Here is a 25,443-nt window from a genome sequence, read left to right as displayed (position 1 = left end):
TGAGGAGAAAACGACGACGAAGTGTTTTGTATGAGGAACGCCAAATCTTCCGCTCCCGGTAATTTCGATAATTCTTTTGCCTTGTAGTCTCCAGATACCTATAAATATTTGCGAACAAGGTATATATATATATATCAGTGTCCCAAACGCCGTATAGAAGCAGACGCACCTCGAAGGAATTGCAGCCTTCCATTGCTGCTCCCCATAGATGTGACCCGGCATGACATCGGCCCAAGGAAACGTCACCGACGTCGAAAATATGGCGCTTAGCATAACACCTGCACAGCATGCAACAGATGGAGCGCCCTCACTGACACCGATGGAAGGACAACCTGGTTCTTCTGATCTATCGAGGACATCGTCCTCAACTGAAATTGTCGACATGGACCACGAAAACGACGCTGGAGGCATATGGCACGAAGTTCGAACCAGAAAAAGAACGCGACTCACAAACAGCCTGTCTGCTTCGAGCTCGGACACGATTATACGGCCAAAACCTAACAAAGAGGGGCTCACGGTAATATTCGCTCCTGGGAAAGCCGAAACGGTGCTTACAGATCTCAGTAGCCTGAAGGTATCAAAAGCACTAGATAAAGAATTCCCCAAATGCGTTCGCGAGGTTCGGTTTAACCATCGACTAAACCTCATTGCAGTTGATGCGCTGAATGGAGAAGCTGTCAAGAAGTTACAAAGCATGACAACACTCTGCAGCATTCCTGTACTTTCCTATTCTCCCTTGGCTGGATCAACTGTTGTCGGACTGATTCATAGCGTCGACAAGGAACTTTCTATTGAAGATATCACTTCAAATTTGAGGGCGGATGCAGAGATTGGCAGCGTACGACGGCTCGGAAACACCAGCTCTGTAAAAGTAACGTTCCGTGGAAACCGACTCCCATCCTACGTTCTGCTAGGGCATGTGCGCCACCCGGTGTCTCCGTTCAAGGCCCGACCAATCCAATGCTTTAATTGCTTTGGTTTTGGTCACAAACAGGTGGCTTGCAAACGCCCGAAAACATGTAGACACTGCGCACAACATCACGACCAAACGGACAGCACATGCCTGTCATTGTCGGCGAAATGTGTGAACTGTGGGCAAAACCACGAGGCCACAGCACGGTCCTGTCCGAAAGGAAGAGAGGTTGAAACGATTCAAACCTACTCGAAGGCAAACTCGGTGGACTTTCACTCTGCCAAAACAGCCTTAGAACACGAGGAACTTTTTCCGGCGCTTGAGTTCACTCCTGCTGACAGCAGTGTCACGAAAGAGCTGGCTGGTGCTTCTGGCTTCAAGGACATTGCAAAGAACAAGAACGACCACTCGAAAAAGCCGACCGCTTTGCCAACACCATATGCGTCGGTTCTCAAGGCAACTAAGCCCAAGGCACCAAAATCTCAAGGAGTTCGACAAGAATCAACATCACAGGGTATACAAATGCCTGCTGTGTCAGAAGCACCACCCCCCGAGACACCTCCGTCTGATTTGCAGCTATCAACTGTGCGCCAGCGCCGTCAAGTAAGGGAGGCGGATGCGAAGCCGTCAAGTTCCGGGGACTCTGCAGGATGGATTCCTTTAGTCAAGGCAGCAGTCAATATCGCTCTCACCCTACTTAGAAGCCTCAAAACATCCTGGGCAACGACACTAACTACCATGATACAAGCTCTGCTTGCCCTTTTTGAAGGATGTTAGTGTCATCGTCCTCTCATGCACAAGACTCGATCAGAGCGACCCCGGCAGTGTCTGTGCGTGCTGCACGTCATGGACGAAGAAATACCCACCTAACCTGTCCATCCATCCTCCAATGGAACGCGCGTGGCCTTCGAAGGCGTCTTCCCGACCTACGACAGCACCTGATTCATTCTCCTGCTGACGTCCTGGCCATTCAAGAACCGATGACGCGACCGGGCGATTTCAGGTTTTCCCCTTACGTCATTCACCACAGTACGCCAGCGCGAAAAGGAGGTCGTTCTCGAGCAGCGCTCCTTGTGACCGCAGGACTAACACACAACCCGGTTGATCTTTCACCGTTCACCACAGAGAAAGCAGAATTTGCAGCTGCCACGATTGAAGTCCGAGGCGAGCTCTTCACTATAATTTCTGCATATGTCGCTCCTGGGCGTGCTAACAGCTGGGACGCGGGAGATTTAAATAAGATAGCGCTTAAATGCCCTGGCCATTTGATGCTTTGCGGTGATTTTAACGCACATAACTCTGCCTGGGGTGACAGGCGAACTACTGCAAGAGGCAGATCGCTCGAGTGTGTCACGTCTTCGCTTCACCTAGAAGCATTAAACGACGGCACAGAAACATATGTTCGCCGAGGTGTAAACGACAGTGTTCTTGATCTATCCTTTGCCCCACCGGATGTAGCTGCAAACTGGACTCCACAACCCGACTCATGGGGCAGTGACCATATTCCTATCAACATTGTATCTCCCAACACTAGTAAACAGAAGTACAGACGATGCAGGGTCACAAACTGGGACATGTACCGACGGCACCTTGACAGAGCCCTAGCAGCAGGTCCTCTGAAGGACCCAATCATAGCAATCGCCAATGCTCTTAGTCTCTCGACGAGGACGATAAAGGTGCCACTCTGGAGGCCAGCGCCAGACCTGGTATACTTGAACCTCCGCGCCGCGCGCCGGAGAGCTCAACGAAAGGCACGAAGAACAAAAGATCCAAAAGATTGGAATACTCACCACAAGATTGATGCCAAATTTCGTCGACATACAATTCGTCTTCAGCGAAAGCAATGGGGACAACTCTGCGCCTCCTTCGGATCGGCTGGCGGCCTTTCTAAAGCATGGAAAATAGCAAAGGCGTTGTCTTCCGCAAAGCAGATTCAACACCCCATATCCGGACTCGCCGTTGCACTTCAAAAGCCTCTGCAGGAAACGGTGGAACTATTGGCGGATGAATTTTCAAAAGCTATTCCGCTACCCCCAGGGTACCAAGAGCCAGAAACTCGCCCGTCTGATGCCTGCGCCCCCATGCAGCTAGATAACGACTTCACCAGAGGCGAACTAGAATACGCGCTACGGAAGTGCACGAAGCGTAGCGCTCCTGGACCTGATGGAGTGACATATCAGGCACTGAGAAACTTAGATAAGAGTCACCATCCCGCCCTCCTGGAGGCACTAAACAAGGTGTGGCGCACCGCAGAACTCCCGGATGTCTGGAAAGTCTCCCATGTGATTCCGATCCCGAAGCCTGGTAAACCTCACGCGTTGCTGTCATCGTACAGACCTATCTCCTTGACAAGTTGCGTCGGTAAACTCCTTGAGCGCCTCGTTCTTCGCCGTCTCACGTGGCAACTTGGCACCAACAAGACACTTCCTGACCAACTGTCTGGTTTCAGGGCACATCGCTCTACAGTCGACGCCATAGGAGAAGTAGCAACATCTTTCGAAGAAGCGCGGGCTGCTGGGAAAACGATGTACTGTGCCTTTTGGACATCCACAAGGCTTTCGACGCTCTACCTCATGCCACCATCCTCCACCAACTCACTCTCTTCGGCATCGCAGGTAGAGCTTACGCTTACATCCGTGCATTTCTTCAAAACAGGACCCTTATTGTAAACGTCCGGGGAACAACAAGTGCCCCAAGATATGTGACCCAAGGAGTACCGCAGGGCAGCGTGATAAGTCCTTTTCTTTTCAATTTGGCAATGGCGTCACTACCTGCTGTGCTTCCGCCAATGACATATCCACTTACGCCACGGACAAGCATCGCCATTTATGCGGATGATGTCGCAATTTGGACGGTTGGGTTAAGCAACCAGGCACAGATGACTGGGCAAATTCTTCAGTTTGCTCTGGATAAAACAGCAAAAGAAATTTCTCGTCTGGGACTGACATTATCTGCTTCAAAGACCGCTCTCCTCTACACCAACAGGAGCCGGCGACAGACCGTCAAAATTACACTCGACGGCGTAGAAATCGCAAGGAGTAGGTCCCACCTCTACCTGGGCCTTTTAATCGATGACCTCGCGACATGGCGGCCGGCAGTGAAAAGACTCTTAGGACAGTGTCGACAGCTCTTGGGCGTCCTCCGGAGTTTCCGTGCATACGGCCAGAGAGGTATCCCACCGGATGGTTTGCTGACACTCTACAAAGGTCTTCTCCAATCGAAGCTCCTATACGCACTACCATTCGTCAATATCAGGCGACCCCAGCTAGACGCGCTCGAACGTTTTCACCGTGTCGCTTTACGACTCTGTTTGGGACTTCCCCCATACGCGAAAAACGTGGCAACGCTCACGGAGGCACAAGAAGAGCCAATCATCCTACGAGAGGAAAGAGTGGCAATGCATTCCCTAGTGCGAATGCACACGACCCCGTCGGCACAGTACTTTCTTGCCAACCTGCTGAAACGACCATCGTCGCATCTTGGTCAACTAGCTGCACAATTTCAGCGTAACATCGGAAGCCCTGGAGTTTTATATTCTTCACGTCCCCCACACTCCATACGCCCACCGCTAGACGTGCGTGAAACACTTCCAGACCTGCCTCGGAAAAAAGATATTCACCCAACTGTCGCCCGCACAGCTGTCGCAGTGGCTCTCGAAAATGAATATGTTGAACATCTTGAGGTCTACACAGACGGCTCAGTTGACAAGAAGAGAGGAACTGCAACCGCGGCATACACGATCCCCGCAATATCAACTGAAAGTGCGGTTCTCTTAAACATCGAGACGTCCTCTACAACAGCGGAGACGGTTGCGATTCTTCTGGCACTTACGGCACTGCAGGAACGTCCTGAAATCGGTAAGGCTGTGATACTAACCGATTCTCGAAGTGCGCTAGTTCACATCGCCAACCCCGAGCACGCTCCCTTGATCGCCCAGGAGGCTGTACACATAGCAACAAAGCTAGAGGACAACGGATGGAGACTGGTATTTCAGTGGGTGCCATGCCACAGCGGAATTCTAGGAAATGAACGTGCAGATACCCTGGCAACAAGGGCACACAGCATATCGACTACCACACACAACCTGCGACGCTTCCACAAGGCGCGCCTTCTCATCGCACGCGATCTCAGGAAAAGACACCCCGATCCCGGAACAGCCGATGGAGAAGGTCCTGTACCAGTCCCAACCTCTAAACTGACGCGGAAAGACGCAACGCTTTTGCATCGTCTCCGAACTAATAGTGCGTTCACGAGGAAGACATTGCATCGCTTTGGAAGGACGTCTCAGAGAACCAGTGCTGACTGCACTGCGTGTGGGGACGTTGAAGACATCGATCACATACTATGGCACTGCCCGGAATACGAGAAAGCACGGAAAACATTACTAGCTTCGGTAAGGGCGACAGGGGCACAGGCGTCCACGACAAAAGAACTGCTATTTCCTACTGGCGGCAAGCAACGGGCGCGGGTCATATTCCGTGCAGTGCTCGAGTTTGCGCATGTGACTGAGATTTCAGACCGCCTCTAACTGCCGCGCGCAATTCGGAAACCGGTAAAGATCTCGTCACACGTTTGCGACATGACAATGATGCAAAACTCCAGTGAACGTAACTGTGCTGTGGCAGAACTGCGGAACTGCGGCTGTGAAACACAAGTCTCGCCGCCGCTTCGCGGCGGCGCGACACGTTACACAGGTTCAGCTCGTCGCCGCGAAGCGGCGACGAGCTGTACTTGTGCAATTGACCGAATGTTGAGAGCGATTGAGCGACTGTTGGCACTTGAGCGTTTTATCGAACCTTTACTTTGAACAATGTTTTAGCCGTGTGTTAGCAACGCTTTGCCCCCTCCCCCCCCCCCCCCCCTCCCTCTACCCTACAAATGATTTGATTGGCGCTTTCCCCTAGTAACTGCTAAAATATTTTATTCAACCCATCTCAATCCACATCTTTCCCTCCCTCTCCCCTTTGGCTATGCGAGTCTTTTCCCTGCCTGGAGAATAACATTTCGCATAGCCATTAAACCCCCTTTCCCGTTTTATACACCACATCCCCCCCCCCCCCCCTTGAATGGAATGAGATGGCGATTTTTATGGCAGCGTTCTAGACCGCGTTAGGCGGAGAAAGGGGGAAACGGGACGCGATGCGGCCCTCTCTTTGAGGCGTCGCAGGGGCGGGACGTGCGAGCGCGGCACCGGTTGGTGTCTCAGCGCGAGTGATCGCACGGACGGGCGCTTTGCCGGGCGGCGGGCGAGTGCCGGCGCCTTAGGCACGAGTTTGGCTAGCTTGGCTTGTGAATAGTAGAGCCCGTATGTACTGTACATAGCGCGTTTTCGGTTTCTGGTTTTGTTCTAGGCATGACACCACTGTTGTAAACAAAGTTTTCTAACCAGAGGTACATAACACGTTTTAGGTTAGAACAGAACTGCTCTAACGTCACCCCCCCCCCCCCCCCCCCCCGCAAGGCAAAGCTGATGTTGGCAAAAGCAATCAAGGTACGGAGTGCCCAGCACCCCCAAACCCCCCCCCCCCTTCGCCCCCCCTTCCCCCCCCCCCCCCCCCCCAAGAAAAAAAACGAAAAAATTGTGATACCGAAAAGAAAAATTATTAGTGTCCGAGTGTTCTGCAGACCGTCGATGAAGAGACTGGTAGTGCATGGTTTGCAATAAACTTTGGAGCCAAGCAGCCCCGCATTCAGTATAAATCTAGTGCATAAAATGCTAGGAGTGGACTCATTAACAATGCGTTAAAGCTCACACAGTGCGTTTCAAGTGTTTTTATTGCAAAAAGTGAACGCGAACCCCACCACGTTGTCTAATTTTGCCCCACAGGGCAGGGCAAAATGAGAGGCTGTGTGACTTTCAGATATTTTACTTTTGCTTAATGTTTCGCTTGCTCCAGTTAAGTAATATTTTACTGAACATAGAGTCAAGACATTTAAAAAAATTGGGTTGTGTGTGTGTTTATACAGCCTAGAGCTTGGTCTGCCTCACAGGGGCGACGAGTCTCCCAGCTGTAGATGAGAAATTTGGCCAGTGCGGTACAGCCGCTAGCCTGGGGTCTTTAACGTGCATCACGCAGTAGTGATACACGACATTTAAGAATATCCCTATGCTGTGTTTTTTTTTTTTTTTAAATAAAAGTCACCATTGAAATGAATGTTTTTTTGTCTCCATTTCGCCCACCTTACCCTATGGCCATAACTCACTCTGAGGGCTCTAAGCATCCTAGAAATTCATGAATCATAACGTTGAGCGGCCGATTTACCTATTAAAAAATCAATCAAAGATCGAACACACCGAGACAATTTTGTCGATGGGTGGAGCATTGTTCCGGCAGCTAGGATGACATGTGACCATTGAAAACGCTACGTTTCGTTGAGATTGAAAACGCTGTTATTACAAAATATATAAGCTTTTGTAGATGATAAAAGCAAATAAGAGAGGTCGACAAATGTCATTTTTCGCGGAGAGGGAACATAATACTGCAATAATCGTCTCAAAAACAGTGCACTATCTTGTTGTTGTTGTTGTTGTTGTTTTGTCTTTTCTGGGAGTGATGTGTCGGGTTGTCAGCTCTAAGCGCTCGAGCGCACGCTCGCTCGGTTGAAACGTAGTACGCGCTGTATGAGCAACGAGCTGCGCGCATTCGAGATATCACTCAGTGGTTCCACCGGTCGGAAGGGCGAGGATCCTTAGCTTGCTATTAGCTGACAGTGGTCCTAGTTTCGGAACATGCTCCTCTCGTCGCCGGAGATAATCTAGGTGTGTTTTTATCTTTGATTGCTTCCTTAAGAGGGAAATCGTCCGCGTATTGTCATGATTTAGGGATCTCTAGGATTCTAAGATCCAGCAGAGTGAGTTATCGCCATACTTAAATGACCCCAGACACATCCTCAAGCCACGTTAAAAGGAAGGCCTATCTGGTTCCCCTTCGTGAAGTCTGCTGAGACTTTCCTCAAAACCCAGATTGGCTCAAGCCTTCCTGGCGTTAAAGGTGGATGAGCCCATGTACCCTTCCAGGTCCCCTTTCGGTGCTGCTTGACTGGCTCTCACTGCTACCTACCCACATGTTTCTCGCGCATCTCGAGGTGATGACAAGTGAATGACGACAGGCACAGTGCGTATTTATCTAACGTGAGTCCCGGCACAGCTAACACCTTCCACACTGTTTCGGTGACTTCGCAGCGGTTGTAATCCCAGAGGACCTTGGCCGTTGCAATTCCTCTGCATCGTTCGCTCTGTGGACTCACGAATTAATACTTTCAGTGTTCGCCATGTGAAATTTTGCCAGCTCGCCTGTCTGGTATGATATTTGTGTTGGATCATACCTTCCATCCATTACTTGCTGCTCGCCTGCTATGAAATATGGGTTCCAAAAGTATTCAAATCACGTACGTTACGGTAGTAGCCAGTGGTCAGCCGACAAACATCGTCTTCGTTGAATGGGGGGGTGGCGCCATTGGCGGTGGTTGCGTGAAGCAGGCGCAACAGCGCTAAAGCACGGGAAAGCCAGAGATTGGGCAGGCATTAACAGTATAAAGAAGGCTGTTTGCACGCGTTTACTAACCTAAAGTTACTAAGTACTACGACCTGTTTCCTAAGAATGTAGGGCAAACTAGAGTCACTCCATGGCAGATCACACATACTTCTCAGCCCAGGCCTATCGTTTAGGAAAAGTGGGACTACCAAATTGGGATAACCGGGAGGCCACGGACTATGTTGACTTGACTGACCAGCTTGTATTAGCACTGTTTTTCCTGCAAATACTGCTTCAAGTTTAGTACGTTGTGACACAAAATGAGTCTTTGGAAACAGGAAAAATAATTTCCCATCTCATAGTAAAATTTTTGTTTCGTCTTTTAGTTTATAGTTCTGGGAAGTCTATCATGGAACCAGCAGGCTGCAGGTCCACGCATATCGGCAAAATATACGTCTCACTACAATATATATACTCAAAGTTCTGTGGGGCAGTGTTGCAAGATTTTTGCGGACTCGAAGGAAAAACGTCTGACTCCGTGTTTGTACAAAACGGTTCTGTTTATTGTCCTCTCAGGCGGCAGCGCGGAAGGGACCGAGCGGCGAGCCCCGCGGGGGCCCGGTTTTATGACCCTCCGCTGCGGCTGCCGCGTTCTCATTATTTTCACCCCGCGAGGGAAGGGGCCGCGCTGGTTTTGCCGCGCGGACCCCACTTTTTGCTTCTCGATGTGACTGGCGGTGAGGAGACCGCCACAGAGGCCCCCTCCAGTTTCCTGGCGTGTGAGTTGCATAGCCGGGAGACGATGCGAAAAAACAAAAAGAAACTCAAAGCTGCGGAAGGGTCCATGTCACTGTCCGGACTTTGCGCTGGAGTGATGGGCCGGGTCCGGTATGCGAGGGGGAGGAGATGACTGAAGATGCAGCTGGGGGGACATCGAGAAAGGCGGGTTTGATGCGGTCGATTGTGATGACTTCCTGCTTGCCTTTAACATCTAAAGTCATTGTCTTCGCTGCGCGTGCCGATACCTTAAAAGGGCCATCGTACGCCGGTGTTAGCGCCTTCTTGACCAAATCGCGGCGCACGAAAGCATGCGTACATGTCTCAAGGTCCTGGGACATGAACACTTTGCGGGAGGCAGGATATCTTGGGGGCGTTGGCTGCAGTTGGTGGAACGCTTCTCGCAAGCGGTTCATATAGGCACATGGTGATGGCAAGGCTTGCTCGTTCAGGGGGGTGAAAAACTCTCCTGGTAGCCGTGGTGCTGTGCCGTACACGAGTTCCGCCGACGTGCATTCCAAATCGGGTTTGAAGGCACATCTGATGCCGAGAAGTACGAGTGGTAGGTGTTGGAGCCAATGCGTGCGGTCGTCCTGTGCTGTGAGTGCGGCTTTCAGCTGCCGGTGAAGTCGTTCCACCATTCCGTTAGCCGAAGGGTGGTAGGCTGTCGTGCGGATGTGCCGTGCCCCGAGGAGCTGAGCTAATGCCGTAAACAGCGCACACTCAAACTGTCGTCCTCGATCTGTCGTGATGGTAGACGGGCATCCGTACCGGGAAATCCAGTGCATGACGAAGTTCTCCGCGACGGTCTCAGCTGTGATGTTGGAGATCGGTATGGCCTCAGGCCACCGTGTGTACCTATCCACGCAGGTGAGGATATAGGTGAATCCCTGGCACGGTGGCAGGGGTCCAACCAGGTCCAAATGAATGTGATCGAAGCGAGCCTCGGGGAGTGGGAAACGTACCAACGGAGTGATGTTGTGTCTCGTAACCTTGGAACGCTGGCAGTGTAGACAGCCTCTGCTCCAGCGGCGCACGTCAGCATTGATACTTGGCCATACGTAACGAGCCGTGACCAGTCGCTGCGTGTTGCGAATCCCAGGATGGTGGGGGTTGTGCAAGGCGTCGAAGGCCGCCTTCCGAAACGAAAGAGGTACGAAGGGCCGTGCGTTGCCAGTTGACACATCGCAGGTGATCGTCGATGAGCCCAGGGGCAAGGGTATGTCATCGAGCTGTAGCGACGATTCTTTCTGACGCTCGGCTAGAAGGTCAGGGTCCTCACGCTGTGCTTCGGCCATTGCTTGGAAATCCACTGTCACGGGTAGGGGCGCAAGTGCCGCCACCCGCGAAAGGGCGTCGGAAGCGGAATTGTCGGATCCTTGCACGTGTCTGATGTCGACTGTGAATTCGGAGATGAATCCCAGGTGTCGTATCTCGCGGGCAGAGTAGTTAGTATGATTCCCAATGAACGCGAAGGTGAGAGGCTTATGATCCGTCAGGACGTGAAATGTGTTGCCTTCCAAGATGTGACGGAAGTGTTTTACGCTGAGGAAAATGGCCAACAACTCACGTCCAAAGGTGCTATACCTTGTCTCTGCCGGCTTCATCTTCTGGGAGAAGAACGCGAGAGGGTGCCAGTCACCTCCGACGTACTGTTGCAGCACAGCTCCGACAGCGACGCTCGAGGCGTCTGTCATCAAACGAAGGGGGGCATCGGCGCGTGGGTGAACGAGGACGGTGGCGTCGACCAGGGCTTTCTTCGCGAGGGAGAAAGCAGACGCCGCTGCGTCCGACCATTCGACCGGCGAGTTAGGGCCTTTCTTCGTGCGGAGCAGATCAGTAAGAGGTTGCAGAATACGGGCACAGTCGGGTATGAAGCGTCGGTGAAAGTTTAGAAGGCCAAGAAATTCGCGTAACTTGCGCAATGATGTAGGTTGGGGAAAGTCACGTACCGCTTGCACCTTGTCGTCCAGTGGCGTGATGCCGTCTGGCGTGATGTGATGGCCAAGAAACTCGATGGTTGGGACACCAAATACGCACTTCCCTGGGTTGACAACGAGGCCGAAGGATCGGAGGCGATCGAAAAGGAGCCGGAGATGTTCTTCGTGTTCCTCAGTGGATGAGCTGGCGACGAGCAAGTCGTCGAGATAGGCAAACACGAAGTCCAGGCCTCGGGTCACCTCGTTGATGAACCGTTGGAATGTTTGTGCGGCGTTTCGCAGCCCAAACGGCATGCGCACGTATTCGAAGAGCCCGAAAGGTGTTGTGATGGCTGTCTTGGCGACATCCGAGGGTTCGACTGGTATCTGGTGATACGCTTTAACCAAGTCTATTCTGGTGAAGACGGACTTGCCTGCGAGGTTCGTTGTGAAGTCCTGGATATGCCGAAGTGGATACCGGTCCGGGACGGTGTGGGCGTTCAGAGCGCGGTAATCGCCACATGGTCGCCAATCACCAGCTACTGCTTTGGGGACCAGGTGCAGAGGCGATGACCAGTTGCTCGCCGATGGGCGTACGATCCCCAGTTGCAGCATGTGATCAAACTCGCGGCGGGCAACGTTGAGTCGCTCACCCGTGAGACGACGCGGTCGCGCGAACGTGGGAGGGCCAGTAGTCACGATGTGGTGGGTGACTGAGTGCCGCACAGGTTGATCCAGGCTGTTGGTCCTTGTGAGTTTGGGAAACTTGGCCAGCAGGTCCTCAAACGTTGAACTCGGGGGCGCAGGACGTACCTCCGAGATCACATAAGAAGACTCGATGCCGTTGACGGAGAGACGAGTCGTTGCGTCAAAGAGGCGGCGGGAATGCATGTTCACGGCGAGGTTGAAGTGGCTCAAAAAGTCTGCGCCGAGAATAGCCATGCGAATGTCCGCCACAATGTAGACCCACCGAAATGTCCGGCGCAGGCCCAGGTAGATGGTCAAGGAGCGTTGACCATATGTTGGGATGGACGAACTGTTGACTGCACGAAGTGGCGCTGTCTGGGAAAGGCGACGCTTCTCAGCTGGTGTCACTGGCAAAACGCTGACTTCCGCTCCGGTGTCCACGAGAAACCGGTGGCCAGCGATGCGATCCACGACGTAAAACAAGCGGCTTTGTCGCGAACCGGGAGCACCCGCCGCTGCTAGTGCCCGGTGGTCGGGTTTCCCTGCCACGAACATGGCTGGGAGCATTTGCGCGCAGCTGCCCTGAAGGTACGATGGTACCAGCAACGTTCGCTGTCCGGCGATACAGCCGCCGGGGAAGTACGACGGGAGCTTGATCGCCGACGGGAAGACGACGAACGGGAGGATGGCAGTTGCAGGTCTTGGATGGCCTTTTCCAAGCGGCTGAGTCGAGCCGCTATATCCGGGGAAGGTGCGGCTGCTGTGGGATCCGATGCTCGTGATTGAAAGCTGGTCGCGGCGACAACCGGGGGTGTCGAGTATTCCGCAACACGATCCGCCAGATCAGCCAGGCGTTCCAGGGGCATGTCCTCAGCCGCTACGAGCACGACGACCATGTTGTTGGGCAAGCGCTGCAGAAATAGCTCACGGAGGAGCGATGTGTCGGCATCCGAAGTGGCGTCGCCCAGAAGTTGTCGCATCCGGCGCAGTAGCTGGGAGGGACGCTGGTCACCAAGCTCCTCCATGTTTAGGAGGTGCTGGAGGCTGCTCCGATCCGACGCGGTCTTCCGGGCGAGGATAGCGGCTTTAAGGTTGTCATACTGGTTGGATGTCGGCGGCGCCGCGAGGATATCCTCTAGTTCGTCGGCGACTTCAGCTGGCAGCGAGGAGACGACGTGCAGATATTTAGTGGCTTGCGAGGTGATGTGATGCAGCTGAAATTGCGCCTCAACCTGCGCAAACCAGACCTTGGCGTTCTTCGTCCAAAATGGAGGCAGCTTGAGTCGAATTGCCGCCTAAGATCCCGTCGGAATGGCATCCCCAGCAGCAGACTGTTCGCTTTCGGACATGGTTGGAAAATTGCCGGGAACCGTCAGGAGTCGCTCGTCCGGGTCACCAATTTGTGGGGCAGTGTTGCAAGATTTTTGCGGACTCGAAGGAAAAACGTCTGACTCCGTGTTTGTACAAAACGGTTCTGTTTATTGTCCTCTCAGGCGGCAGCGCGGAAGGGACCGAGCGGCGAGCCCCGCGGGGGCCCGGTTTTATGACCCTCCGCTGGGGCTGCCGCGTTCTCATTATTTTCACCCCGCGAGGGAAGGGGCCGCGCTGGTCTTGCCGCGCGGACCCCACTTTTTGCTTCTCGATGTGACTGGCGGTGAGGAGACCGCCACAGTTCTATGTGCGTGTCAAAGAGGGGTAACGTTATCAAAGTGCGTGTCGTTCGTCAAAAAAGTGCACGGCGCTCTAAGAATTCTTCTAGTGACGAAAACACCCGCTGCTGAAAAGAATAAGACTCTCACAAGTGGTCACTCCTCACCCGTTAGCTAGTGTTTCGCAGTGCGAATGCACGAGCGGCAAGGGTTAGTTCATGCATATGGCCTAACAGGAAGACTACAGTTACTGACTGCTTTCTCGTTTCACTCGCCCAGGAATTTAATCACCGTCGAGTCACAGGACACTTCGCTACTACAATTATATCTGATGTGATGGTAAAAAAACCAACGCGCAGATTTCCCATGAAAAATAAACGGACTCTTTATTTAGGTGGATGGTTCAACGTCTCGGTGTCTAAATTACAATAACGAAAGCTGTACATGGAACACAAACAGACGTCACAGGCTCTGTCATCTGTGTGTCGCCTGTGTCGTCTGTATGTCTTTCATTTTCCTTTTTCGTTATCGTAACTTTCTTTATAAAATTTTTCTCTTCTTTCGCAAAAGAAATTTCGCCACGAGTTTATTTTTTTTATCGCCTTCATGCCTACGATTGCACTAGTAAAATATACAGCAAATTCATCAACTGACTTATCAACTTATTCTTATGATGTGTATTATCTCCTAAACACGTGATTTACGGAGCCAGTTCAGAGCAAGAGCTCCAAGAACGGAACCAAATTGTTGCGATAGCCAATTCACTTCTTTTATTATGCTCTAAGCTAGACATAAAAAAGTAAACACGCCAAGATTCCAATTTTATTAGTTTTATTTTATAAACTATATCTCGATAAAAATTATTAAAACTTCAGACACCTGAGGAAGCTAGGAGACTTAACTACTTCTGAGCTGTGAAAAAAAAATGTTTTGGCGAAACGTCGGCTGGCTTTCTGCGGCTTCCGGAAGCTTCCTCTTTGAATACATTCTACAAGGTTCAACTATAGTTTGCCTTTGATGATGACGTACCTCAGTAGTGCTTAGAATAAACGAGTTCAAACAAATGATGTCGAGCTTTAGAAACACCCATTCGAACGCACGCCGAAGCTCAATCTGGTCATCTGAAGATAGTTGGAAAGTCACCAAAAGCACGCGTTCTGTAGGGTATGATACTACTAAGGGACCTCACGCCTCATTCAGCCTCTTTTCACGGGGTTCTACATAACACGGGTTGGGTTTCCGTCTGTTTTCCTTGGAAAAGCTCTTCGATCTCTTCCAACGACTTCCCGTTCGTTTCTCGCATGAAAGCACCAATCAGGACAAAACCAGCTACAGCGAAACTCGCGTAGAACCAAAAGATGCCGTCCTCCCCAAAGAGCATCAGCATGGGGTGATACTGCAGCGTCGTGACAGCCGCACACGCGAAGAAAAAGCACATGAGTACGCCCGACGCGAAGCCCTTGATCCTAAGCGGCAGCATCTCTCCCATTAGGAGAGGCGGTACGGGACGGAGACCGACCGAAAACCCGAGGAAGTAGATACAAAGCGAAGACAGGGGCAGCCAATCCAACGACTCGACAAAGCTTGCATCCCCCTTCAGCTTAAAGTGATAGAATGTGCCCAATGCTGCCAAGCTCACCGCACACATCGTCAACGATAGGAGTAAGAGTATCTTACGGCCGAGTCGGTCCGTGAGTACCGCCGCCACTCCTACGCTGAGCAAAGGCACTGTTCCCACGATGATGGAGCTGTCGGCCGCCGACAAAATAGAGCCAGCCATAGCGAATATGTCCTGCGTGTAGAACATGAGCACAGAGACGCCCGTAAACTGCTGAAGGAACAGAACCAAAAGGATGATACTGATTGGCCAGTACAAGCTTGGTTGCTTCAATTCTGACAAGCGAAACTCCTCGGCGTTGTCCACGTTGTCCTTCATCTCCTTAAACTCGCCATCAATGTCGAATCCTCTGTAGGACTGCAAGGCCAGCCGAGCTGCTTCCCGGTGGCCGACTTGGAGGAGCCATCGCGGCGATTCGGCGAGCCACGGTAAGATCAGAGCTGTCAGGACCGCGGGAACTATGCTGGCTACGGCGAGCCAGTCATAGGCTAGCCATTTTCCCAAGACATATGACATCAGTACGCCCAGGCTGAAAGCCATGGCGCACAAAGAGTTGAGAAGACCTCGAATGTTCTTGGGGCTCACTTCAGACACAAAGAGTGGACCAGAAATCGACACAAGGCCCATCGTCACACCTGTAATCAGCCGGCCAGTAAAGAGGACTCCTGGAACGGTGCCCGCAAAAATGCAGATCCAGCCGGTGATGATGACCCCCATAGAAAACAGCATGGTATTCTTGCCACCGATGCTCCTCACAGATAGGCCTGAAAGGTTGATGAAACAGAACGTATAAGTCGAAGACGCTGTCGCCCCTGATATGATTGTGCCTTAAAATTTCTGTTTGTTCGTTTGTTCCAAGTATTTTTGCTCGACCTGCAACAAAATTTCGGCACCTAGTTTCTCTGTATACGTGTTGAAAGGAGCAGTATCACATCGGACACACCAATTCGAATGAACTAGACCTCAATCCCTTGTTGAAAAGACACGAAAAACAGTTTTAAAACGAATTAAATGATTAGCAAATGGCACCTAATGGATGTCGCTAAAGCCTCGTTTGTAATGTCCATCTAGCAATATTAACAGGTTGTGACGATGCGTCTAGGGTGCCTCCATGTGCGCTTCGCATAGGGTGATGCCAACTGCCTGTTTCCCTTTCCCACACCCTCGTCCACCGCCATTTTGTACCTCATTGTTTCCCCGTGCGATGGAAAGTGGCCTTTGTGTCCATCGGTCCTCCCATCCGAGAGGGGAAATGCTAATCCTCCCTCCGTGGGTTCCACAACGCTGGTCCGAACTTGTGAGATAAGGTGCTTGCTTCCGGGAGGGTTATAAGTCCACGGATTATCGCCGAGGACCAAAATGGCTGCTGGTTTGTCGGCGAGTGCTGGTTTGTCGGCGACCCTAGCAAAGCGCACATGAAGGCTCCCTAGATGCGTCTCGCCCAGAACTACTGGCGACTCCAACCAGCTATGAAGGCGCGCTGATCAGGTAAAATGGCGGACGAAAGAAGGTCCTTTTCGTTGTTCAACACGCGGACCACCATAAATTTCTTGCACTTCAACGTAAAATCAGTGTTATATTTGAAAGCAAAAGCAATTTTTTTTGATGGTACTAACTTTCTAGTCGGTGCGTAGGAATAGCACGGCGGATGCTTAAAATAAATTCCTGGAAACGATGTTTCTTTTTATGCTGCCTACGAAATCCAAACAGCGATAGCAGACGACATACCCAAAACTACCTCCTCTCCTGAGTTTCTCGACGTTGCCGCAACGCGGCGTCGATTTCGTTGAAGTCGCCAACAGCCTCACTGGAGCCAAATGTGTGCAAGCATGTGCTGCGTGCGCGCGAACGTAGCGTGTAAGTTTCAGATGGTTTACCCTTAAGAGGATAATGCTCTGCATATTGTAACCATGTATGCGCCGCACATTTTAACCATTATTTGAACGCCGTGCTGTAATCTATTACAACTCTTTCCTTGCCTGATCTACGTGTGCTCAAGTTTTCTGATAAAAATGATATGAAATAGTTGCGTGTTTTCTTTGAATCTTATAAAGCATTACTTGTTCAGCCCACGTATTCTCAGTTTTTGGACTTAAGTTCAATGTTAAAACGCGTGATAAAAATTGTCACGGCTTATAAGCCATTTTTTACAAGTGAACGTCGGGTGGTCCTCGGATGGTCGTGGCAGCCATGAAGAAATATAAGATTCTCACCTTTTTGCGACCGTCGCTTGGGTGGTTCATCGCATAAATGAACACAAATTTGAGTGACAAGTGAAGCGAGCTGACTAAGGTCAAGAAATAGAAGACGGGCAGAAAAGGAGACAGAGAAGTTAACCTGGGGTATTAAAAGCACACTAAAACAATCTCGTATGTACCGTTTCGTTCCATTATAAAAAAAAACTGTTTTTAAGTTTTAGATATCCCTTTCAAATATCTAATGTTCGGCCTTTGCGACCACGAAAATGGGCATTTCATTTAAAACGCTCACCATCCGACAAACCGAAAGCCGCAGCTAATTCTTCGCTGAAACAACTTGAAATTCGCTTCTTTAAAGTCGCAATTGTTTTTATGTAAAGGAAGGGTAATGTAGATTGTACTGTCCAATGCATTGAAGCACCATGTTGCTAACGATCGTGCCGCAGCGTAATTGATGCCGCGGTACGACTGCTGGCAGGTCGTAGCTGTATCAGAAATCCTATGTGCACTCCACCAAAGCGGCACCAAAGATTCATATTTTCGCGCGTGCAGCCGCGCATGCGCACACCTTCTGGATAAGGCGCCGGACGCGACACCTGTTGCGATCAATACCACGCGCTTCAGGCGAGCCCTTCCGGTCCCAACACTACCCAAGTATTCTAGTACAATAATAATTGGGTTGTGTGTGTGTTTATACAGCCTATAACTTGGTCTGCCTCACAGGGGCGACGAGTCTCCCAGCTGTAGATGAGAAATTTGGCCAGTGCAGTGCAACTGCTAGCCTGGGGTCTTTAACGTGCACCACGCAGTAGTGATACACGACCGCACGCCGGTACGATGCTCATCCAGATCGAAACGGGCAGGGGTGGGGCTCGAACCCAGGATCCCTGGGTTCTGCAGCGCGAGCTTTCGCTCCACGTGCTCCGAGCTGGTGTGCGCTAGACCACTCGGCCACCGATCCCCCCCTATTCTAGTACACTGTAGTCATACTGAGCGATTCTCGGCAGCAGGAGGCGCGCCGTCAGGGAGCGCTACGGTGTTATCTGTGTGACGTCACGTCCGTGACCAAGTTTTTCGTGACATAGATCTCCCAACTTTGCACCCCCTTCCAAGCGCGGAGAAAGACGTAATTTTACGTCAAAAAAGAAAGAGAACATCTACGCGTTGTCGGCGATGTGTTGTTTAGGCGGCAGCAGGTGGCAAAATTTGAAGGAGCCACCACACACGACCTAGAAAGCGAAGAAGCTTCAGCGGCCGACGACCAGTCGCATGGCCGCCGGATTACCTGCCGAGCGCCAGCCTGTCCCCACGGTAGCTCTCTGCTTGCCTGTTGTCTATACATTAAGAGGGGGTGATGAGGAGGACAAGAAGGGAGGTATTTTCGTTTCGTTTTTTGTTAGGGGAGAGCCAATCCAGCATCAAGCAAGTCTCGCTTTTTTCTTCTTCTTCTTCTTCTTTGTTTTGTTTAAACAGTTCTTCTTTTCTGTCTTTCTGTCTTCAATACTCTCACTCTCTTCGTTCCCTTCAGCTTCGACATGCGAGACACGAAGGATTAAGGTGGGACTTTGCATGTTAATACTGTTCTAGCAATACCACAAACAAACCGATAGTAATTGCTACTTTAGTAAAAAGAACACTGCACAAAATTGATTTTTTTTCTACTTTCCATTGCGATGACAGCGAAGCACCAGTGCAACAGTTTCAGAGCCGCTTACATTGGGGGAGTGCGGCAGTCTTTCAGAGATGCCGATAACGAGCCTAAGTATACCAGAAGTCTGGCAACCGGAAAATCCCGTTTGCTCCCCCATGTTGTGTAGCTGAGGCATAACAAATCCCCATGATCGTGTCTCGATAAAATAACATGCCATGACGTGTTATCTCGAAATCGGTTTGTCCCATAGGCTTCGCCCACTGGCGAACCTTTCGCAGTATAAATGACTCTGAACAGTTAGCTGGATGAGAGCCACATCCGGCTCGTTGTTGAATACTTATGCTCACTCTCCACCCCTCTCCTATATAACTTTGTCACGTCAGAAAGTAACACGAGCCGCCTTACCACCCGCCAAAGAGCCGAGCATTCCACCAAAGTTGAGCAGACCGCCAAACCAGTCACTCTGGCTCTCCGACAGACCCATGCGCTGGCGGATGCTGGGTAGTGCCGGAGACGAGTAGCCCACGGACATGCTGAACGACAGCGTGGCCATCGCGGACGCTGACACGGCCAGAATAAGCCGACGCCGGCCCGCCCTCTTGGCCGCGTCCGCGGCCGACAAGTCCTCACAGGGGCTGCCGATGGAGATGCTCAAGTGGCGAACGGTGCTGCTCGACCGTTCTTCGTGCTTTATTAGTGGGGAGCTTTCCGTCATGATGTCTGCACTCGCTCGAAGACAGGAGGACGTCTGGAAAATAGAGAACAAAGAATGCAGTAAGATGGACGTTCGTTGTCGTATCAGTTCAAACAGTCTGAGACGAGTCTTTTAGCGACGTTTCGATAAAGGACTTAGCTTTTTAAGAAGAAGAAGAGGTTTATTTAGAAAGACAGAGAGGTCGCTCCATGCAGTTTGCATTAACCAGTTTCTCTGTGCTGGGGAGGGGGAATAGGGGATGCCAAAGAAGGGCAAGAAGAGGAAATTAATAAAAACACATCAAAATAACGTGGAGCTCTATATCTGCTCCTTAAAGACGGCAAATAAGTTGGGTATCACGTAAGAAACGTAATAGGTATTTGGTCGCATCAGCCAGCTTTTCTGGGCTCTCCCACGCTCCTAAGATCTTCTGGAGAGAGAACGGTCGGGAGTCCAGCTGGGAAAGTTCTTCAGTAAGCACCTCCCTTTCCACGTCATAAATTGTGCAAGTGCATAACAGGTGTTCTAGTGACTCCACTTCTTCACATATCAAGCAGTTTGCAGAAGGTTTTTTCCCAATACAGTGGAGATATTTATATGTAAATGCAACGCCCAGCCTGATTCGGTGAAGTACTGATTCAGTCTTTCTTGTAAGGTTTCTGGGCGGTCTGAACTTAAGTTCAGGATCTATATTATAAAGTCGTGGATAGTGGTGAGAAGGGCTTGCCCAGAGGGCCGCACCTATCTTTTTTCCGACCCAGAAAACCGTTGCACCAGCGTCAGTTCTTGAATATGGAACAGAAATGCTAGATATGTTCTCGTGACCGCTCTTTGCTGCTTGGTCGGCGGCCTCATTACCAGGGACGCCACAATGGCTCGCGATCCATTGGAAGTGAATGTGGTGGCCAGCCTGTTGGGCCTGTTGGCAGAGGCTGACTACGGTGAATGTCAGCTGTTCATTTGCTCCACGTCGTAGATAGTGCTGCATGCTCTGGAGTGCAGCTTTTGAGTCAGTGAAAACGGACCATGCTCGTGGTTCGGTGCGTATTATATATTTCAAGCTTTCCCTAATGGCCACCAGCTCCGAGACAGTTGATGAGGTGCGGTGGTCTAGTCTGAATTTAAGCACGACTTGTTCCATGGGTATAACTACTCCGGCAGCTGAGCTTTGATGAGTTGTTGACCCGTCAGTGTAAATGTGAGTTCTGAACCGATGGTTGATATTGATTAATGAGAGGGTCAGTTGCTTTAATACAGTTTGTGCAGTTGACGCTTTTTTCTGTATGCCATCTATATTGAGTGATATTGTAGGGCATGTTAGTGTCCAAGGTGGAACATCCGCCAACTTTGGTGTTTCAAACTGCTTTGGTATATTTGGCTCCTGTTGTATCAAGAATTCAGCATAGCTTGAATCTTTCCTGGATGATTGTATCCGGGCAAGGTGGTGGGATTCATGCCTTGTTAGGTGGCGTAAGTCTACACGTAGTGTTTCTTTTGCACGAAGTGCTTCAATGGATAGGCACCCAGCTTCTGCTATAACATCCAAAGTCAATGTTGAGTGCGGAACACCTAAGCAAGCACGAAGAGCAGAGCCCTGTACACTTTGTAGTCGCTTCAAATTCGTGGTGCACATCCCATGAAGGACTGGCAGGCTGTACCTCAATAGACCCTCAAATAGAGCTTTGTAAAGACGCAGTACTGATGTTACATTCGCACCCCAAGTTGTGCCACATATAAAACGTATGAGGTGTATAAAGCTTGTCAATTTTTTTCTAAGGTGCATAATGTGAGGCGTCCATGTCAGTCCTCGATCGATCGATATGCCTAAAAATATGTGGTGTTTTACATACGGAATGGCTTGGCCGGATACCTTGAGGGGGTATTTATCCATGCAACGTCTAGTAAAAGCTATGGCGGCTGATTTCGATGGAGAGATGGTCAATTCGCGATGAAGAAGATATCTATCAATCGTGCCTAATGCTTTTTGAAGACGAGCTCTAACCTGTACTCTGGTAACTCCGGAGGCCCATATGCAGATATCATCTGCATATACCGATGATCGGACTGTTTCTGGAAGTTCCACTCTGAGAGCATTAAGGCATATCATGAATAATGTCGGACTTAGTACGCCACCCTGTGGGACACCCATTGTGACATTATAAAGGGTAGTTTTTTCTTGTGCCGTAGCAACAAAAATTGCCCTGTTAGTTAAGTAACTGGAGATCCACTTGTAGAGTCGCCCTCCTATTTCTAGTTCTTCTAGTGCGTCAAGTATAGCATCATGCGTCACAGAGTCAAAGGCACTCTTGATGTCCAAGAATACGGCTGTGATCATTCGTCGTTGAGATTTTTCGTGTTCAACCGATGAAATTAAATCAATCACCCCGTCTATTGAGGACCGGCCGCGTCGAAAGCCTGACGATTCATTTGAATATAGACCATGATGTTCGAAATGCCATTCTAATCGCGCCAAGATCATACGTTCCATGAGTTTACCTATGCAACTTGAAAGCGCAATGGGTCGATAGGAAGTGATGGTAAGGGGTGATTTACCTGGCTTTAGTAACGGTATAACTTGAGAGACTTTCCATGATGTAGGTACCTCGCCTTCGTTCCAGGATTGGTTGAAGAGTCGAAGAAGGCATTTGATTGTACTTGGTCCGAGTCGTGCAATTGCCGAGTAGGTAACACCATCTGGTCCAGGTGAGCTTGACTGCCTACATGATGCAAGAGCAGATTCGAGTTCGTTCAGAGAGAAATCAACGTCCATGCATGACAGAGTTGACGGTGGTGTCGGCCGTGGCGTTTTCGGTGTGATTGTGTGTGTAGACTGCGCCTGCGTAATTCGTATACAGAACTGGTTCGCGGCCTCTATATCTGAACACTGCATCGATAGAGCTAGTGCCCGAAACGGATAGCGTTGTTGCGGTGTTGCTCGAAGACCTCTTGATATTTGCCATATTCTCGTAGTACGTTTCCTTGGATCAAGTTCTGAGCACATTTTCCGCCAACGACGTTTTGCAAGTTTGTTCAAATGACGTTTGATTTTTTTAGTTACTCGTCGGAACTCACGTAAATCCTCGGGCCTTTTATGCTTTCTAACTCGCCTCTCAGCACGCCGGCGAATAGCCCGAAGTCGCTCATATTCGGCGTTGAATGTAGTTTGGTTAATCGGTAAGGTTGTTTGCTCTCTTGATTGGTTTAATGAACGAGTGATGGCTTCTGTGAATGATGGTAAGTCCATCTCTTGGTTGCATTCTTCGGTCATTTTTTCTTGAAAGTTTGCCCAATGGATATGGCTAATCTCATGATGAGTTTTCATATTTTTAAAATTCCCAAGCCTCGTATAGGTGGGCACGTGATCACTACCTCTTGATTCAATGTCTGCAAACCATGTTGCTTGAGATGCTAGCGATGGCGAAACGAATGTGAGGTCTAGGCAGCTGCTACTTTTAAGATTCTGTATATACGTAGGGCTACCGTCATTCATTAGGCAGAGATGGTGACAGGCAGCAATATCGGCCAATCTCCTACCTCGAGGGTTGGTGTGCGTGCTGCCCCATACAGAATTATGGGCGTTAAAATCACCTGTTAAGACAAATGGCAACGGGTACTTGCTGAGAATGTCAGTGAGGTAGCCTTCGTCAAATTTAGCTTTCGGTGGGATGTACCCAGCAATGATGGTGAAGTTGCCCTTGCCGTCAGTGACTGTAGCCACTATGTACTCATTATCTTGATGTGGTGGAATAACGTGATGCACGTAACTGAGGTCTGTGCGCAGGAGAAGGATGACTCTACTTGGTCCTGTAGTCCGGGTTGAAGAAAGATATTCATACCCAGAAAAACGAAAATTGTTTGGAAGCCTTGACTCACATATGGCCATGACAGGAAATTGATGCTTCTGTGAAAACTGCCTAAGATCAGATAGACGCCCCCTTAGGCCTCTCGCGTTCCACTGGAATATAGTCGCATTGTTGTATCTATCATCCATAGTGAGTGCTGTCATAATTATAATAAATGGTAATTAAGTAGTAACAGTTGAGTTAACTCAACCATTGTTGCAGGAGCGGAGTAAATGTGTCAATGAGTTGGACAATGTAGATGGCAATGGGTGAAGACACGTGTTGAAGCAGTCCACGTAAGGCCTTGATCGCAGCACAAAAGATGCTTCCGATGCCCAGCGCAGGTGGTGGTGGTTCAGCTGCAGCATTCGGTTGTGGAGTGCAGGCACTCTTGACAAGGTTGGTGGCAATGTTACTTACAACCTTCTATGTGGAAGGTTGATTGTGAGCGAGGTCTTCTTGTGTCGTAGGTACTGTGTTTGGGAGATGCGGAAAGGACTCGAGGTCGTCTGTATTAAGTTGTGTACTTCTTCCTGGTTTATCGTGTGGCTTTTTGTTTTCCTTTCTTTGGGAAGGTTGCGATGCTGGGGGCGGCTCTTGAATTGGTTGTTTATGTGGCTTGTTACTCACTGGCATGCTTCCTGCTGACTTTTGACCGTGTCCGGGACCAGTTGTGTTATCGGTATTGTGTTCAGAGGCATCAGCTTTTACTGCTGCCTTTGCTGTTGGATAGTCGCTTCCGTGAAGAACCCGGTAACGAACGACATCCCTTTCTTCTTGCCATCTTGGACAGCTTCTAGAAGTAGAGGGATGGTCACGTCCGCAATTGACACATTTGGGTGGTCCATCTGGACAGGATGTCGAGTCCTGTGTTTTTCCGCATTTTGTGCAAATAGACGAAGATGCACATGATGCAGCTACGTGTCCGAGGCGACCGCAAGTACGGCATTGTGTTGGTTTTTCCACGTATAAATATACTTTGTGGCGCACATAGCCTACACATACCGCATCGGGTAGAGTTGGGCATGCGAATGTTAATGCAACAGATTGTGACTTTCCCAGTCTTCGGATGCGAACGATTGATGTCTTTGAGAGTAGTGCCTCAGTTAGTTGGCTGTCGTTGATATCTACCGGTACTCCATGGATGACACCCATTGCCATGTTCTTAGAGCGGGGCTCGTATGCACTCACCGGAACCCCACAAAGGGACTTGATACGCAGTAAAGTGTTTGTTGTATCTAAATTGCGAGTGTCTACAGCAATCACATTCAGCCTTGAGTTAGGTCGAATGCTGTAAATTCCATCAGGACAGTTGGCTTTCAAGCAGTCCGAAAGCTTGATAGGGTTGAAGCTTTTGATGTTGGTGTTTTGGTCGTCTGGTGTAAATATGACGGTGAGCCCAAGAGCCTGGCAGTTGATTGCTGGTTTGGGAGAACTTGATTCTGAGTCCGTACTCTCCCTGCGTCGTTTGCGTGATTCAACCGTCTTGTACTGGTTGTCGGGATCTTGCGACTCTTCATTGGTAGAAGCATACAGTTCTTCCATATCTTCGACATCGTTTTGGTCATCGGTTTTTTCTTTTTCAGAGAAGGTCTCAATTTCCGTGTCAGTGTCGTATTCCTCGGGTGGTAAGTACTTCATAGTAGACGTCAAAATGTTGGGCTGCAAGTTTTGCGTGGTGTGCGTTACAGAAGTCATGTCGAATCGAGCAGGGGCGAGTATTGGTTTCGAGGTGGCATCATCGGATTCCATCAGGCCTACCGGATCGGTGCCGTCCAGAGCACCATCGGGTGGAAACCCTTCGGTTTATCGAGGATACTTCCTGCAGTGAAGGTGTTGGTGATATTGCAGGAGACAGTGAGAGTGTTCTGTTGCCGCGGGGTAAGTTGCAAAACAGCAAAAACTGCCAGAAATACGAACGCAATGTCCAGGCGCCGACTAAGAGCAAGCTTCGTCGTCTTCCGTTCTTCTTAGCTTTTTAAAAGTTCTCAAGAAGTAGCTTAGCGAAATGTTAACTGCT

General features: G+C 50.2%; 1 protein-coding gene across 1 annotated transcript; it reads right to left on the bottom strand.

The window, feature by feature from the left end:
- Positions 1–14,627: 14,627 nt before the first annotated feature.
- Positions 14,628–19,491, bottom strand: LOC115309264 (facilitated trehalose transporter Tret1-like). Its single transcript, XM_029967463.4, has 2 exons — positions 19,293–19,491; positions 14,628–15,802 (listed from the first exon to the last, which is right to left on the bottom strand). Exons 1-2 carry the CDS (start codon positions 19,438–19,440, stop codon positions 14,628–14,630), a joined length of 1,323 nt encoding a protein of 440 aa, XP_029823323.3. The 5' UTR covers positions 19,441–19,491.
- Positions 19,492–25,443: the final 5,952 nt, after the last annotated feature.

This window comes from Ixodes scapularis, unplaced genomic scaffold (genome assembly GCF_016920785.2).
Source record: "Ixodes scapularis isolate PalLabHiFi unplaced genomic scaffold, ASM1692078v2 PGA_scaffold0__279_contigs__length_252992795, whole genome shotgun sequence".
Taxonomy (NCBI): domain Eukaryota; kingdom Metazoa; phylum Arthropoda; class Arachnida; order Ixodida; family Ixodidae; genus Ixodes; species Ixodes scapularis.
Note: the sequence above shows the minus strand (reverse complement) of the source record. Positions and strands in the feature narration are given on the sequence as shown.